Here is a 17,191-nt window from a genome sequence, read left to right as displayed (position 1 = left end):
TTATATTGTGATTTGTTTCGTAATAAAATTAATTTTGATTAAAAACATTGATATTTTTATTATTTCCTTTGGCTTTTCAGTAGTTTGGCTGCTGTACTCTTCTTAACGCTGAAGGCCTCTATTTAATCGCGATAGCAAATAGAACCAGACTAATTCCTGGAACTAGTGTAGTGGAATGGCGCTATCGCTGTAGTTTTCAAAACGGACGCTCCAAGTCCAAGTTTAACTACATATACCTCAAAATTAGCCTTCTGGTCATATCTTAGCATGATTGTGGTAAAGAAATCAATGTATAACGTTCTTTATAACCGCATGTATATTTCTCGTAAAACTTCAGAGAAAAATGAATATGGGCGAAGCTTTGTAATCACGCCCACCAATGCCCACTTTCCGGACAGTGCATTACCTGCAGTATATTGCCATAGCAACCGACAGGGGCAGGACATTGAATTTTTGATTGATGAAAGTATTTGTATCTAAATGTGCACATTGAAAAATTTCACATTGTTAAAATGGAAATAAATTCATTTCTGACTAGTGATATAAATCTGAGATAGGCTACTTTTTAATTAAAGAATAAAGTCAAGAAAGTGCATGGATCATTTTTTCATTCATTGGAATTTGGATGTTTATTCATTAATGTGAAATTTTAAATGGGGAAATAGTTCCATATTACCTGGGGCCCAATTTCACAGTGCTGCTTAACAGTTAGCAGAGAAGTTGTGTTTAGCATAGCAGAACAATTTGCTAACCTTAAGCACTATTTCACGGCGTGGACTAGCCCCACTAGTGTGGCCGTCGGTATGCTGCGCTGAACCTTCAGCGCAGCATACCGACGGCCACACTAGTGGGGCTAGGCGTGGACGTGCTAACGGTCGCGCGTGCATGGAGATTTCTATTGTTACGTCACTGAGTTAAGGAAATTTTTCCTCCGAAGTAAGCATGCCTTTTGCTGTGCTTATGCTTATGGTCTCCATGAAATAGACGGAGGCTCTGTAAACAGAAAATCGTGTGCTTAGCAGCACCGTGAAATTGGGCCCAGGACATCACTTGACACCCTGTGCACAAACTGTATGAGACTGGTCTGAAAACTCTGTGTTTTCTCAGTAAATACTTCAATATTTTCCCTACTAAAATTTGACTTTTTAAGACATGTTATCACTTTCTGATGGCTGATACTGAGGTCACTGCAGGGAAAAATTTGTGATGTCCATGTATGGAATTCTTTCCTGAAAAGGCAGTGTAATGCGTTAACTGTTTGTTTTAGGCTCCGATTTTTCGCCCTTGTTATGTACCAGCCATCTTAAAAAAAACCTTCCTGATGTTTATAATTTTCTTACTTTTTTGGTTTAAATAAAATCGTACTTTTTACTTTGCCCCATAATTGTGGCTCAAATACTGGACTTTCTCCATATTGAGCCACATTATGGGGCTACTGACGCATGCGCTTGCACCACGCAGCACGCGTTCTATTTAAAGAAATTTGCCAGTCTTGCCAGTGTACAATCATGATAATAATATGGTTTAAAAACTCAAACAAACAAAACTGCCACAAGCTGTACCTTGTGCTTGATTGGAAACTGTTAACTGAAACTGTTTAATTTCTAATATTTGTATCACCTTTGTGCATAGAAGGCCTATGGGTTTTTCCCCAAAGGCTGAATACTGCTTCAAAAGGTGAATTCCGTTAATTATGTCTGGTTTTTGAACAAATTAAAAAAATAAGTAGCCCTACACCAGAATGTGGACTAATGTAAACTATGGTTGTACACTACTATCTCACCATTTGATATCGCAAAATTCCCTGTCTCAATTTGTGATTAACCTTACTTAATTATTTTTTTTTCCCAGGACAATTTTCTTCAAGTTCAAGTCAGGGAATAGACAACATCACAAGCTTGAGTCTTGTCTGAGACCAGAGCCCATATGTAGCCTCTTCAAGTTTGACATCTCATTAAATTCATAGCAAAAGCCAGTTTCAAGACTTCAAGAATTTTGACCCTTCCTTGGGTCTGAGAGCCTGTCAGGATGGACAACTACCATGTACTTGAGATGATTGGAGAGGGCTCCTTCGGCAAAGTGTACAAAGGAAGAAAGAAATACACAGGCAAGGTATGCAGTTGTGCTGTGATATTGACTCTGTCTTGATCCAGTTCAAATTAACTGAACATTTGTTTTCACATTGAAATCTTGAATGGCAGTATAAGAAGCAGATTTACAGAAGTATTGAACAAACAAAAAATAGTAGATTACAATATCCAGTAGTTCTTGAAAGTATTGGATTCTGAAACTTGTAAACTTTTTGTTTTTGGTGGCAAATGAATTACATTGTAACTGGACTCCAATGATTTCAAATTAAGTTGTTCAACACGTAAAGTTAAAAAAAAGCATTTTTCAAAAACGAATGTTAATAAAAATATGTGTAAACCAATTAATCTAATAAATATAAATTTATAAAGGTGTCAAGCGATCTACATGAATGAAGGTTGCAAAAAATGTTTTTTCAGCAAAAAAGCCAGAAATAAGCATGAGTTTTATTTTTCGGATGTGTAGCACACACCTCACTACACATTTTGTTGATCGAGCAAATGTTGCCAATTCTTCATTCTTACCAGGTGGTGGCGCTGAAGTTCATCCCTAAACTGGGACGCAGTGAGAAAGATATTGAGAATCTCCGGCGAGAGATTGAAATAATGCGAGAGCTGCACAATGAGAACATCATTGAGATGTTGGACAGCTTTGAGACGGCGAAAGAAGTAAGTTGGTGCTAGTAGTTTGATAGTGACATCACGCAAAATTGTTTCATCATATTACATTTGTTTGGAACGTAAATAGAACAATCCATTAACCGTAACTCCTTAGACATTTTTGCTAGGATGCAACCTCAATCCTTCAAAATCCTCCAACTGCCTTCGTGTAAAAATTGCATACAGCCTCAATCCTCCAAAATCATCTGTTATTTCTTGAATGTCGTCCTTGGAGGGGTGACCACTGCCTCAATCCTGCAAAATTCTCCAGCATATCACTGCCAATATGTTGAGGCAGAGCCAGTGACATTCTGGAGCAGTGCGTAGGATTTCAAGTTATAGTCTAGACCTACATTTATGCATGACTGGGCCTAAACAACACAAGGTCTGGCCCAAGACAATGACACCGTGCATCCTCCAAAATCAGCCACATTTGTTTGCCATATAGCCTTAATCCTGCAACATTCTCCATTTTGCAAAGAGCATTTTGGAGGATTTGGGAAGGTTAGAGTTAAGCCTCCCCCACGATTGATCTATTGGAGAAGTTTGGCAGTGGTATTTTTTTCCTAAATTTGGGCTCAAATTACTTGAGCACAGAGAGCAAAGGTTTCAATTTAAAATAAATTGGATTACCTTCCGTAATGCTATGTGATGTACATTTCTTGTGACAACATGGAAAAGGTTTAAACTAAACACCGAAGTTCACCAAGAAAATTTAAGTCTGATGCTAGGTTCACGCATTCCCGATTTTTAAGCCAAATTACCGCAAATACCAATTCTTGAGTAAATCAGGGATGGTTCTTGGCAGTTTGTGATGATTCTGTTCGGTTAAAGATCAGGAAGCGCCCCGACAAATTTGAACGTGTTCAAAATTGTTGGGGTGATTTGGGAACCAATCTCAATTCTTGGTTTATTCTTGTTGTGTTCATAACTAATTCGGGAATGTGTGAACCTAGCATTACCAGCTCTGTCGAACCTGCCTGAGCCCTTTGTAATATCTTGGTCACCAGCTCTGTCGAACCTGCCTGAGCCCTTTGTAATATCTTGGTCACCAGCTCTGTCAAACCTGCCTGAGCCCTTTGTAATATCTTGGTCAAGATGCATTTCTTATTTAAACTAGGTGGACTATTCAGTGGAATCCACTTGTCTCCCAAGGGGCCCAGTAAAGAGAAGACAATGAGAAGAAATCACAGTTTTAGATGTGGGATGAAAAGCCCAGAAGACCTTTCTAAAAAAAAAACATGGAATCAAGTAAGGACTGAAAAGCCAATCCACATATTGGCCCAGGCAGAAATCCAACCTGGGTCACAGCGGTGAAAAGCGAGGAAAGCACGGCTACGCCAACCTGACTCTTGCGTAAAGTTAAACCCAGACCATGCAATTTTCAGCTTGTTCAGCAAAATTTGGGTAGGTGCCTACTTTGGGAAATAGAAATGTTGCCGTAAAAGCAACAGAGTGCTAGCTACAAGAATTGGCAAGATGTATCAAGGTTGATTTTCAAACCTATTTTCAGTCGTGTTGATATTTCTGCGGAACATCTGACTTCTGTCCTTTGTTTTTTTTCGTTAGGTGGTTGCAGTTACTGATTATGCAGAAGGAGAACTTTTCCAGATTTTAGAAGATGACGGTAGCTTGCCAGAACATCAGGTAAGTGCTCCAACCCTGCTACATCAGATTCGAACTTGCCAGCCGACTCCGGCGAGCTGGGTAGTCGAGTGGTAAGATGTCTGCACTAGTAAGCAGGAGGTCATGGGTTTTAGTCCCTCCCAATAAAGCTTGTAAAATAATTTTCTCGCAAGCCCGTGGACAACACTGATTGTATAGTGTTTACAAAATACATCGTTGAAGGAAAAAGCTCAATCAACAAACACACTAGCGTGTGAAATTTTGTTGCAAGTGAATAATCTCAAAAGTTTAATGGTGACATGGTTTGAAAAGAAGTGCCAAAAGATGCAAATTTTAAGTTTTGATTTTATAATTGTCAAATAATACAAAAACAGAGATTTCTAATGGCCCGTGAGACTTAAGCCTTAGATGTTGTGAGACTTTTCTAACTTAAGATTTGAAAGAAACCTGGCAAAATGTTAAAGCACTTGTTAAAGAAAATTCTCAAAAATTGGAACTTCCTTTATTTCATTTGTAGTTAATAGTTCATTGCAATTTTAAGTTATTCATCCTGAACTCTTGAATTATTGAAAAAAAAATGGAGAAAAGTTTCTGTGAAATGATACAACTGAAAATGACATTTTCTCATGATGAGGTGTGTCTCATTTTGTTGTTGCATGTAACAAGCTTAAATCAAAGCACAAAAGAGTGCTTTGAATAAACATTGATACTCAGTGACCATTTTGTTCCCGTCATCTTCTATTGATCAGGTTCAAGTCATTGCTGCCCAGCTTGTGTCCGCCTTACACTACCTGCATTCTCATCGAATCCTGCACAGAGACATGAAACCACAGAACATCCTGCTTGGGAAGGGAGGCGTGGCTAAACTCTGTGACTTTGGCTTCGCTAGAGCCATGAGCATCAACACACTGGTGCTCACATCCATCAAGGTATGTCAGGGCATTTTACTTTAATACCTTTTACTTTCAGTTTGATTCAGTTTAGATTTTTACTTTCTTTACACTAACCCCAAAAAGAATAAAGATGACTTTTTGTTGGTAAAACTTACAGAGAATCTTGTCAACCTAACTAAATGAAGTCCAATGTGGACAGCTTGTAAACTTCCTGAATCGTACTTTTTCAGGGCCAACTGGTTCGCAGAAGAATTGTATTGTTAGTTTTAAGGCCCTAAAAAGTCCTATGCGGACAGCCCTGCTATTGTGATCAGGTGACTTCTGTGTGGGTAATCCACTCGTGCACTGTTCAATATAGGCCTACGTACTGTATGTGAGATTCTACCAAATTTCTGATGAGGGAATAACAGATTGATCGACGGTATAGTTGGCACGTTTTTCCACAACCAAATCCCGTGAAGGTGAAAAGTTCATTCACAGGGTAGAGGGCACCCTCATAAGATTCAGAGAGAGCACGGTAAGGTAAAGTTTACGTAACGAATGACTGTCAGCGGGCCGAATTAATACAAGTGCAGTTGCACGGAAGAATAAAGGAATGTTTAAGAATCACTTTGTACAAAGTTAAATGCGAACACGGCTCAAGACCATGAAGTACTTTGAAGTACTTGGCTTTGGCCTGCAGAAACAGATGGGAAGTAACTTACATGTAAGGCCGATTCAAACTTTGTGCGTAATTTAAGCGCTAGGTGAGTTCATAAGGGTGATGGCATACGTCACAATTAAACTTCAATTGTTGACGTTATGAAATGACAAGATTCCACTCCAGGTTCGCGCATCATACACACGTGAACACACCCATACTTGTTTCACATGACTAGTGTGGACTTTCCATTGCTTTCGTGTAGTTAAGAAAAACCAGTGAAAAAACTCATTTTTCTCAAACTGTGAAAACTCTTTCAACCCAATTTTTTTTCTATGATTCCCTTTAGTGTTTCTCTTCATTCTGCTACAGATAAACCTAACCCAAAAATGCCTCTAAACCTGTTTTCCAGAAATGGGGAAACACTGTGTGGACGTGGGGTAAGTCCACACAACGTCGGTGCTACCTACATTATGTGGACGTCTTTTGTTCGGAAGTCCACACTGCGTATGTAAGACAAACTCACGCATATGTGTGTTCACCGTCGATCGTGGACGTCCTATTGTCCCTCTTTTGTTTGTACCCTAACTTTTTAGGCAGACTCCAATAGGTTGTGTACACGACCCCAATCGCGGACGTATGCTGGGAATCGTTGACGATATTGTTCTCTTTTCTTCCCTGGTATTTTTCGTCCACGGTTTGAAAAGATGAACACGTACACACAAGCGTGTGTTCACCGTCGATCGTGGACGTCCTATTGTCCCTCTTTTGTTTGTACTCTAACTTTTTAGGCAGACTCCCATTGGTGTTGTACACAACCCCAATCACAGACGTATGCTGGGAATCGTGGAAGATATTGTTCTCTTTTGTTCTCTGGTATTTTTCGTCCACGGTTTGAAAAGATGAACACGTACACCCAGACTTTGGTGCACACGTGTTAGTTTTGTGCATGTGAGACATTAATCAAGATTGTGATTGGTCAAGACATTTGCAAGTGGGGCTTAGTGAATCGGTCTATAGTAGAGTTAACTTCTGAAGGCTTTTCTATTTTATACTGACTAATCTCTCATAGAAGTTATAGTAGAATACTAAAAGGTGTATACCAGTACAATTTTTAATAAAACTGAAATACTTCTGTAGATGGTTTCATAAATATCTGTATAATGAATTCTCATCATGTTTGATACATTCTAATGTATGAATCTGTTGACTTCTAATGACTTGCAACTGTCCATTATTTCACAGGGGACGCCATTGTACATGGCACCAGAGTTGGTGGAGGAGAAACCATACGACCACACAGCCGACCTCTGGTCCCTCGGCTGCATCCTGTATGAGTTGTTTGTGGGAACACCCCCGTTCTACACTAATAGTATCTTCCAGCTAGTCAGCCTGATCATCAAAGTAAGTTTGATGTTAGTGAGGCGGATCTCTTCAAAATCTGTTTTAGAAAATGTTCTGGGGAAAAAGGAAATACTGAAAAAGATGGGCATTGGTAGGGGATAAGTAGATGCATATGTTAAATTTGCCAAGTGCAGTTCACTTCAGAATTAAGTTTAGGAAGGGTTTTCCAATTTCCAGCCAGGTTTTCCTGGAAATCAGGGGAAACCTTGAAAATGAGTTTCCATTTTGCCAGTCAGGAAATTTCAGGGAATTTGGGGGGAAAAACACCAAAAATCATGGAAAATTCAGGAAATTTAACACTGACTCAGTAGGGTAACATTTTTGCCAGTTGGGCCTATGTGCGTCTTGTGCCATGTGTCCAAGCTATGTCTATTGACTGACTGGAAGGATGGCTATAAGGGGAGAAGGGAGGCCCTCGCTTGTCAACAAGTTGCCTGTGTGTTATCAGTATCTTAGTTGCTTTGCTGCAACCACCTCTTGACTTCCCAGCAACCTCGTTAAACATGTTAAAGTGAGACGATTTCTCATGGAATTCTGAAAAATTCTCAGTGAAACATCAGGAGAAAATGAGGGAATTTTGTTTTCAAAATGTGATGGGAACCCATTTACAAAACAAAGAAACAACATATTTTAAAAAAAATTTCATATAAGGCCAAAAAAAAAAAATAGTCGGTCTCTGGTCAGCGCGCGCGTCGATTTTAATCATGCGCGTCAATCTTTTTTTTTCCAAAATGTTCCGCGGTAGCTCCAACAGCGCCCTCTATTGCCGCACCTCCTCAAATTTGTTTACCAAAGAGCACCAAGGAATGGGAAATTGCACCAAGGCAAATGATCGAGGGCACCAAGGCAAATTATGGAGGACACCAATGTACATGAGGACACCAAAAAAAGCAAAATAGTACCCCACCTTGTCTGTACAATCCAAGCTTGAAAAAAAAAAAAAGTCGCGTCACCGCATCAATTCCGGAACTTTGGTCTGACCAGAGACCGAGTATTTTATTTTTTTTGGTTTGGCCTAATATGCAATTCCAAACATGGTATATAATTAGTTGGGTTTAAAGAATATAACTAAAGCATGACAATAAAAACAAAAGCAAGGTTATAAGATTTCAATCATTTTTGTGTATTTTTTAGGATCCAGTTAAGTGGCCAAAGAACATGAGTCCTGAATTCAAGGTGGGTATATGGATTGTCAAAATTAATTTTACTTAATTTGGAACAATTTATAGACACGAAGAAGTGTGATAATGTGTTTTTTTTTTGTTCAATACAATATTTATTTATATCCAACCATGAACAGAATATAATTCTTAAAGCATGTACATTGAAATTAAAATTATAATAGTTCAACTATGACATTGTGTTCGATGCCATCCTCTGTCACTTCATAAACTTGAATCAAAATCACTCAATTGCAATGGTTAATTGATAAATGCACTCATATTATCATTGTGTGTGTGGTTGTAAATTTCATTTCAGAGATCCATTGAAAATTTCAAGTCATTCAAGTTAAATAACTGTAACATTGTCTTTGTGTAATGCATATCTATTTTAGCCCTTAACCAGAAAAACATACACATGATGTACAACTTCAATACATTTTGTGTACTCTTGATACAAGTGCATTTAAGATCCACACAATAGACCTTATGCGTTAAGGCGGAGTCAGAGGGCAGCAGTTTGTATCGATAGGATAGGCATGAGTGAACCTTTTGTGTATTCATTGTAACTAAATTGAAAAAACAAAGGACATCCTCTGAACTACCTGCAATGCTTAGGGCCTGTATGGTGCACCAATATCTCCGTTCTTTTTTGCATACATTATACTGAACATTTATTTTCAATGTTGTTATGACACTACAAACATGGAATTGTTATGTTAACATTGAAACATACAAAATATAATACGAAGTAATATTTACACAATACCATTATTATCATAATGAACAACACGGGATAGGGTGAAGCGATCGCTTTTGTTCCCTGACCTGTTGGACACTTACAGACTGACAGACCACTACAAAGTACGAACTAAGGACAATGACAGACAAACAGGAGTATCATTAAGCCTTGTTTTTATGTAAACAAAGTATTAAAAGACTACCAATAAGATGTAAGAAGTTGCGTTTTCAATTTTTTGATATCTGTAGATAGAGTTAAGGACATTTTAAGAGGGATACTTGGACTGTTCCAGAAACTCATGCCACATTGAACTATTCCATTTTTGAACATTGTCGTTCTATAAATGAAGCCATTATGAAGATTTTTCTTCGTGATACTCCTGGTTTTATGACAATGAGCATTTGAAGTTAAAGTAAAACATGAGCTAAAACACAAAGGGAGCAAATTATTCATATATTTGTACATGAATTTACCGAGATTGAGACAATAAAGATCATTGAAATGCATTAATGTAAGATTGACAAATAATGATGTAGTATGATCTTGATAACCAGAATTGGAAATTATTCGATCAGCTCGTTTTTGTAAAATAAGTAGTGTTACATACGTTTCTCATGTGTTTTGCGTAGGATTTCCTGCAAGGTTTACTGACCAAGAACCCAAGAGCTCGTCTGTCCTGGCCACAACTTCTTCATCACCCGTTTGTAGCCAACAAAGTCCAAGGTAAGAAAATAAAAACACAAGACAGCCGTCCAGAGCCCAATTTCACGATGTTGCTAAGCACAAAATTTGCTTAGCACAAAAAAGTCTAGCTTATAAAAGCAGGCTACCTGCCAAAACTCCATGCGATGTATATTGCTCGTGATTAGTATTCAGCTGTTGTTTGCTTAGCATGAAAATCGCATGGAGTTTTGGCTGGTAACCTGCTTTTATAAGCCAGACTTTTTTGTGCTAAGCAGATTTTTGTGCTTAGCAGCGCCGTGAAATTGGGCCCTGAGCCCAATTTCATGGCACTGCTGAAAAGTTGTACTACTAACTACATGTTTATATCGGAAAATTGTGCTAACCAAGCACTATTTCATAGTGTGGATGTGTCAACGGGTTTTTGTGCACGGAGATTTCTATTGTTACATCACTAAGTTTTTATAAGCAGCTTTTTCCTCTTGAAGTAAGCGTGCCTTTTGGGTACTTACTGCTTCAGTCTCCATGAAATAGAGTCTCTCTTAGCAGAAAAAATTGTATGCTTTGAAATTGGGTGCAGTCCACCAATTTGAATGCTAAGTTGAAGTCAAGAAGCCTTTTCAGCAAAATTCGCTTGTTTTAAAATTTGTAGCACAGAAACGTGCTGTTGTTTCACAAATCCTCATTCATGTTTTAACTTCACAAACTCCTGTTTGCAGCCTTTACATGTGCAGTTCCACGGTGTCACACATACATTTTGGACAATTCAGCAGTCTGCATACAAAAAAAAGTTATAATCATAAAGTGGATTGTTGTTATGATAAAATGTATCAGTTTTATTAAAAAAGAAATTATGCATGCAGATTTTGACGGATTTGGAACTACATAAGATAATTATTTGCACTATTAGTAGAAATCGGTTAATCTGACATACAGAATGTACAACGGCACAAAAACTATGAAAGGCAAGTATTGAATTGAATGATTTTTTATCTGTGTCAGAAATGCTTGGCAGTGCCGCCTGAATGTTTCTAATTTAGGTTCATCTCCAAGGTGTAGTCTCCCTAACGACCCTTGACCTTCAACCAACCCCACGGAGGCGAATCTCTCGGGCACTCTGTGTGGTTGTTTCACAGTCAGTTCTCTGACGTTGTGCAAGAGTTTCTTCTTAAGATCCAGTATCTCGTAGCAGCTGGCTTGGGCCATGAGTTGGCCGACCTCATCCAATTTGTGCTCCGTCTGAGCCACCTCTTTGCTATTGGCAACCTGGGCGGTTTCAAACACCCTGCATCTGTCGTCGTAAACTGTCTTCAATTCCTGCTTCAGTTTTTGTACCTCGTTGTTGATTCTAGAAACATGCACAGCACCTTTTTGGTCAATCTTCGTCTTCGTGTCATCAAACGTGGCATCCAGTTTCTGTCTTGATTTGTCAGTTTCTTGGATGGCTTTGTTCAGCGCCGTCTTGTTCTGTTCAGCTTTTGCGACCAGTTTGGCTACTTGTCGTTTGCACGTCTCCACAGCCTTGGTTAAGCCAACGAGAGTGTGGGTCTTATTCCGGTGATCCAGCACGGAGCAAGTCGTGCACACCAACTGGGCGCACGTCTCACAGTAAAAACTCAGATTCTGATCCGGATGCTGGCCACATCTTGGAACTTCCTCCCTCAGTTTGCTCTTGTAGGCAACCTGGCCTGTTCGTAGCTGGGCCAAAGTGTGGATGCTGTGACTTTTCATGACTGCCATGTGCTCGTGGGCCCTCTGGCACTCCCGACAGAGAAAGTGATCGCAATCCCTGCAAATCGAGACGGCTTGGTTGCTCTCATCACAGGCTTGGCACTTGATCTCCGACCCTTGACCTTCCGTAATAAGCTGTTCCATCATTGTGACTTCCTCCACCAGGGCAGTCAACGCAAAGTTAGTGGGCAGATCATCGATAACTTTTCCGTCCAGCATAGTTTCTTGCCTGCACAGGGGGCAAGTTAGTGTCACTGTGCCTTTGTTTTGGCGCTGTCTGAGTTCTTGAAGGCATCTAAGACAGAAAGTATGCAGACAGTCCAGCACCTTGGGCTGCCTGAAACGGTTGGTGCAGATGGAGCATTCCAGATGATCCACACTTATCTTCTCCAACACTGACTGAGCTGTTACGTTGGATGCCATCTGGACTGCCACACCAGCACAACTTGGTCAACTGAAAGGAATAAAATTGACACATAACTCAACATTTCATCACAGACACCACCAACTGACACTCAGTTGCCCTTGATGCCCGCACACATACATGTAACAGTACAGCATTATTTTGTTTTCACGATCTGACAACTGCCACTGCATGCGTGCACTCCGTACATTTTCGTTTTCACGGACTGAAACCGATCTTAATTTCACCAGTAAAAATGTTGTTTTGGTTTTTTTGTGTGTAAGCCCACAAGTATACGGATGGATTAAATTTGTGTCAAACCTTTCAAAGTGTTTTTCTCCGAATTGTATTTCCACCACTTGCAACATGCTTGTGTTTCAGTTTGTGAAAACGAAAATTAGTCTATTATGCGTCAGTGCACAAAGTGCGCGCATACTCGGGTGTCAGTTTGTGAAACTAAAGTTATTGATAACATAGCCCAGGTTGGACTCCGTCATGTACACGCAACGGAGTCCAGGGTAAGAATCTCTCCTGCCACAGCGAAAAAAATTATAACACATTTTTTGCATATTTTTACCTGACGGAGGAATAATTATAATTGTTTTCGCTATGGTGGTAGAATTTATACCCTGGATGTCAGTCGTAATGCAATGAAGACGTCATCCAACCTGGGCTATGATAACACAGTGCGTGCGTGCCAGTTTTTGAAAATGATGACGATTTGTATAAAATGATTTTGAATTTTAAACCTTAAAATTGTAATCCTAGAAATCTGATATATTCCCCATAAAAGAAAGAGACTGTTCTGCAGAGGGACTGAAATTATTCAATTTTAAGTTAGGAAAGAAAATTGAATGTATGCAGATGAATTTTTCTCTTTTTTGCAGATGAACGGTTCTTTTTTTTTATCTAGTCTGGGTAGCATTTTAACATTTTTTAATCCACATGTTTGTATAAGAGTCTTTTTAGAATATTTCTATGTTTTAACATTATGCATAAAAAAAAATAATGGTCTTTTTAGAATACTTTAATGTCGAACATATGTATAAATGTTTTTTTTTTCCAATGATTTCTGTTAATTGTAAATTGTAAACCATCGCAATTCAGTCTTCGGACTGCGAGAATGGTACGAACAATAAAAAAAACCTTCAACAACAACAAAAAAAACCTTCAACAATGAATGTAACAATCGTTTGTGTAATTTGCATTCAAAGAACAAGGGTATTTAGTAATTGATTCAGGACCAAAATGTGAAACACTTGCCAAAATTTAAACCCACCAACATGTTTAGGTCATGATATTCAACCATCAATGAATGTTCAAACATAATAACTCTAAATTGCTGTAACACATTCTCTTTTGTATATTGATGAGAAATACAGTGGAATACCGCTATACCGAACATCACCCTTGGATCCCGGTTTTAATGTACAAAACGTACCTAACATCATTGTTGACAGATTAACAAAAAAACCTACCGATTGTACATGTATTAAACACTGTTTGGGCCACGTTTAATTCCCGAACATCAAACCGCCCATGGTTACATCGTGTTTGAATGTTGAAGAGCGATAGATGGCTATTATTTCCCCAAGAAATAAAAGGGAAAACCACCCGTTGCTGAAGTTTTGTGACAACTCCTCGTGCGGCGGCGTGATGTTAAAATGCTAGTTTAGTGACTTCACTATTGGTCAAAAGAGGGTACCGGCGGTTCAAAATCGCTATACCGAACGATCGTTATTACAAACTTTTTCTGTGGATCCCACAATGTTTGTTATAGCGGCGTTCCACTGAATACAGTACAGTATAATTCATGTAAATTCCCATGTGTTTTTTCTTCCAATATTACTTTCATAATACTTACTTGAACTAATTGTGCTGTTCCAGTCTCTTCCTCGAAGTTAAACTTCAAAAGTTATAAATATTAATGAACAGAATACACTCAGAAAGTCACAAGAAGTGGTGAAGAAGAATAACATACTGTCGAAATATGAAATCGAGTGCCACAGTGTTAAATATTGCACAAGGCCTGGCTTACAGGAAGTACCGTATGTTTCTGCAAACTGCAAAATCACATTTCTATTTTTAGATTGATTGGGTCCAAGGTCAGCCTGGTGGAGAGTTCTAATTCACTATGCACATTACTAATGTGCATAATGTCATAAGTTTCAGTAGAGTGTGTTTGTGTGTTTATGTGAAGTGTGTCAAGTTTAAAGTCCTTGCTATAGTGCATCCATTCGACTTTTTTTATGATTTTTTTTTATTTATTTTTTTTTTTCATTTTTTTTTATTGTTTGTTTGAAAGCATTGGAAATGTTTGCTTTGAGTTAAATTTGAGCATATGGGATGATGAAATTTGTTTTTACCATATAGTCTTGCTTTAGTCTCACATTGGCCCAGAATTTGAAATAAAATTACCCTAAAAAGATTTCTAGTGGAAAGCCATCCTGAATCAATTGATGGAAATATTGCCCACCGTGGGACCATCTTTAATATATTGCCTTGTCTTGTTTTATATTGTCGATGGCATGTACCGGTATACATGAGCCATTTCACTTCAGTTAACAATCACATCCGACTATGAACACAATGTTCTAACTCAGCATTACTGTTAATCTGCAGTTTAGAATACTCTGAATGAATGTTAGATTTGTTAGTCTACCCCAAAAAGCTACGGAAGGACATGATGCACGTGGCCACTATCTAGCATATGAAGTGTGCAGTAGAACAGACAATTTTCATCTGATTTGTACACAAACCCGAGATGCCTCTGGCTTTTAGTGTAAAAAGAATACACCTCGTATCGGTGCACTTTCCGTCTGGCAACAAGTGTCCTTCGGGATTTTGGGTTCCTTATCAATGTTCAGGCGATACTGTGTCCATACCATTACATGTAATAAAGCAGCAAAAACAGCATTGCTTGATTGTTCCTATAGACTCAGTGCGAAAACAGTAGAGGGCGCTCTATGACCACTGTCAAGAGCGCCAGTGGGAGGGACACACCACGTGTGCTTACTGGTTTGCGCGCATTTTATTATTATTATTCATTTCTGGTAATGAAACCAAGGATTCCTCAAAAGTGCCCTAGGCACTGTAGCTCGCAAGCCTGAAGAAACCTGTGGAGAGAAGACACTCAGAAGAAGTTACGGTTTTAGAGGTGGGAGAAAAAGCCCAGAGGAATATTCTGGGGAAAACCCACGGAATCAGGCAGACACTGAAAACCCAATCCACATATTGGCCCAGGCGGGATTCGAACCCGGATCACAGCGGTGAAAGGCGAGGAAAGTACCGCTACGCTAACCTGACCTTATTGCTGAATTGTGCTGATTCTGAATGTGCACAGACCCATAGCGTCTTCACGTGAGCATCATGTGCCATCAGAAATACATTGGAATGTCCCTCCCAGTGGTCTCCCCAACTCTCCCTTTGTAACCGTTGAGGGAGTACTTGATCTTTCTAGTTTGTTTGGCAAACCTGAGTAGTTTCTTTATTCCACGTTCTCCGTTCCAGTATCCCCATCCTCAAGTTCTGAACTCCCCGAGCAGCCATTCACCGAGGAGCCCACTCCTCAGCAGAAAGCAGCCAGAGAGAAGGCCTCCAGACAGAAGGCTAGTAACCTGCCTGCTGGTACCACAATCATGCGCAAACTCAAGGGCAGAGAGGCACAGCAGGAAGAGGTAAAACAAGTCACCAGTCTATGTTTTTATTCTTGTTGATTATACTTCTACCGGGACTTCAGAAGTTTGTAGCCCAGAATCGTGTAACCCTGACCCACCCTAGCCTCCCCCGAACCCCCATTGAAAACTCAACTAAGATTTTTTTTGGGGGGAGGGGGACTTTTATTGTCACTAGAATTAGTTAAGCAACATTTTCACGTTGTGTTTAGAAATGTTCTGCTTGTTTTTGAGAACTGCATGGGTTCTCAGAATTGGTGAACCTCCAATTTTTTACTTATAAATCCTTTTCCAAACAAACGACAAACCTGTTGTAGCATATTTTGTGCTTCCCAACACAATGAAATCAGCCCTAGGAGATTAGAAGGTTATACGTTGGTGAAGGGCAAAACCTAATATTGAGATTAGAATAGTTTGTAAACAAATGACTTCAAAAGTATCTACAATATGTGAGCAATGTTAGCTGAGAAAAGTCAAGTGAGAATGGACCGATCCAGTAAGCTCCGCCCACTGCGCACGTGGGCAAATTAACACGTGCTCCTCAGCTTTCATCTCCAATGCCACACTGCATTTTCCTGCCGCGCGCATCATACGCGCGTGCACGCGTGTCGGACATAAATCACGGCTGTGATTGGTCAGAATACCATGGGGCGGTGCTTACTGGATCGGTCCATTGTAAAGCTTGTTCCAGTTAGGTCGCGTCCGAATTGCCTGCAGCCTGCAGGGCCCAATTTCATAGAGCTGCTTAAGCAGACAATTTGCTTAAGCACAAAAAAACATTGCTTAGTAAAATTAGGTTGCCGGCAAAACCCCATGTGATGTACATTTCTTGTGACTGGTATTTAGCTGCTGTTTACTTAGCATAACAATCGCATGGAGTTTTGGCTGGTATCCTGATTTTATTAAGCAAGACGTTTTTGTGCTTAAGCAAATTTTGTGCTTAAGCAGCTCTATGAAATTGGCCCCTGGCTACGGCTAGCATTAACACACATGTCTATGGGAAGTGGCTGCAGCCGCTTCCCATAGACATGTGTCATTACTTAGCCATAGCCAAGCAATTTGGATGCGGCCTTACAGCCTTAAGGCAATCCATACCTTATACTTGTGCATTTAAAATAAACTTGTGTAAAATAGCTTTCTTTGTTGTAAACAGGCATGCAACTTTTCCTCGGATCCGCCGATTTCCTCATTCTTTATCTTCTCATGAATGCCATTACAGATAAAAAAAAATACTGTACAAAGTCTTGTGTGGTTTGGAATTTTCTACTTTTTTTTCTAAATTCCCAGTTGCATGCCTGTGTAAGTATTTCCATTGTAATTATAAGTATTTGTAAGTTGTAATGTTCGTGGTCTGTTCCACCAATGCACTTTTTCTTTGTTAAGTTTTCTTTGCTTTGTAACTGTATTTAATAAGGGAATAAGTATGTGCTTTGCCGGTTTTAAACAAGTACATTTAAAACTGGTTAGAGGCCTGTCCGCAGATAATTTAT

At 39.3% G+C, this 17,191-nt stretch overlaps 2 protein-coding genes across 4 annotated transcripts in view; one reads left to right on the top strand and one right to left on the bottom strand.

The window, feature by feature from the left end:
* Positions 1 to 137: 137 nt before the first annotated feature.
* LOC119730229 (serine/threonine-protein kinase 36-like) overlaps positions 138 to 17,191 on the top strand; it is a 40,033-nt gene continuing 22,979 nt past the window's right edge. For 2 of the 3 annotated variants that reach the window (XM_038203034.1, XM_038203032.1), the window contains exons 1-9: positions 138 to 276; positions 1,852 to 2,112; positions 2,616 to 2,756; positions 4,317 to 4,394; positions 5,123 to 5,302; positions 7,152 to 7,310; positions 8,445 to 8,486; positions 9,842 to 9,935; positions 15,538 to 15,704. In XM_038203034.1, the coding sequence (XP_038058962.1) occupies positions 2,029 to 2,112; positions 2,616 to 2,756; positions 4,317 to 4,394; positions 5,123 to 5,302; positions 7,152 to 7,310; positions 8,445 to 8,486; positions 9,842 to 9,935; positions 15,538 to 15,704 (945 nt within the window). In that variant the 5' untranslated portion in view covers positions 138 to 276; positions 1,852 to 2,028. Of the gene's footprint in view, positions 277 to 1,658; positions 1,678 to 1,851; positions 2,113 to 2,615; positions 2,757 to 4,316; positions 4,395 to 5,122; positions 5,303 to 7,151; positions 7,311 to 8,444; positions 8,487 to 9,841; positions 9,936 to 15,537; positions 15,705 to 17,191 lie in introns of those variants that run through there. The other variant, XM_038203033.1, reaches the window with a different exon arrangement.
* On the bottom strand, positions 10,174 to 12,305 carry LOC119730230 (E3 ubiquitin-protein ligase TRIM71-like). Its single transcript, XM_038203035.1, has one exon. The coding sequence runs from the start codon at positions 12,045 to 12,047 to the stop codon at positions 10,800 to 10,802; it is 1,248 nt and encodes a 415-aa protein (XP_038058963.1). The 5' UTR covers positions 12,048 to 12,305; the 3' UTR covers positions 10,174 to 10,799.

The sequence above is a fragment of the Patiria miniata genome, unplaced genomic scaffold, assembly GCF_015706575.1.
Source record: "Patiria miniata isolate m_02_andy unplaced genomic scaffold, ASM1570657v1 HiC_scaffold_22, whole genome shotgun sequence".
In the NCBI taxonomy this organism is placed as follows: domain Eukaryota; kingdom Metazoa; phylum Echinodermata; class Asteroidea; order Valvatida; family Asterinidae; genus Patiria; species Patiria miniata.
The sequence above is the reverse complement of the archived record's forward strand: the minus strand, read 5'-3'. Positions and strand labels throughout refer to the sequence as shown.

Coding starts and splice junctions, on each gene's coding strand:
- LOC119730230 (XM_038203035.1), bottom strand. CDS start 12,047: ATGGCATCCAACGTAACAGCTCAGTCAGTGTTGGAGAAGATAAGTGTG.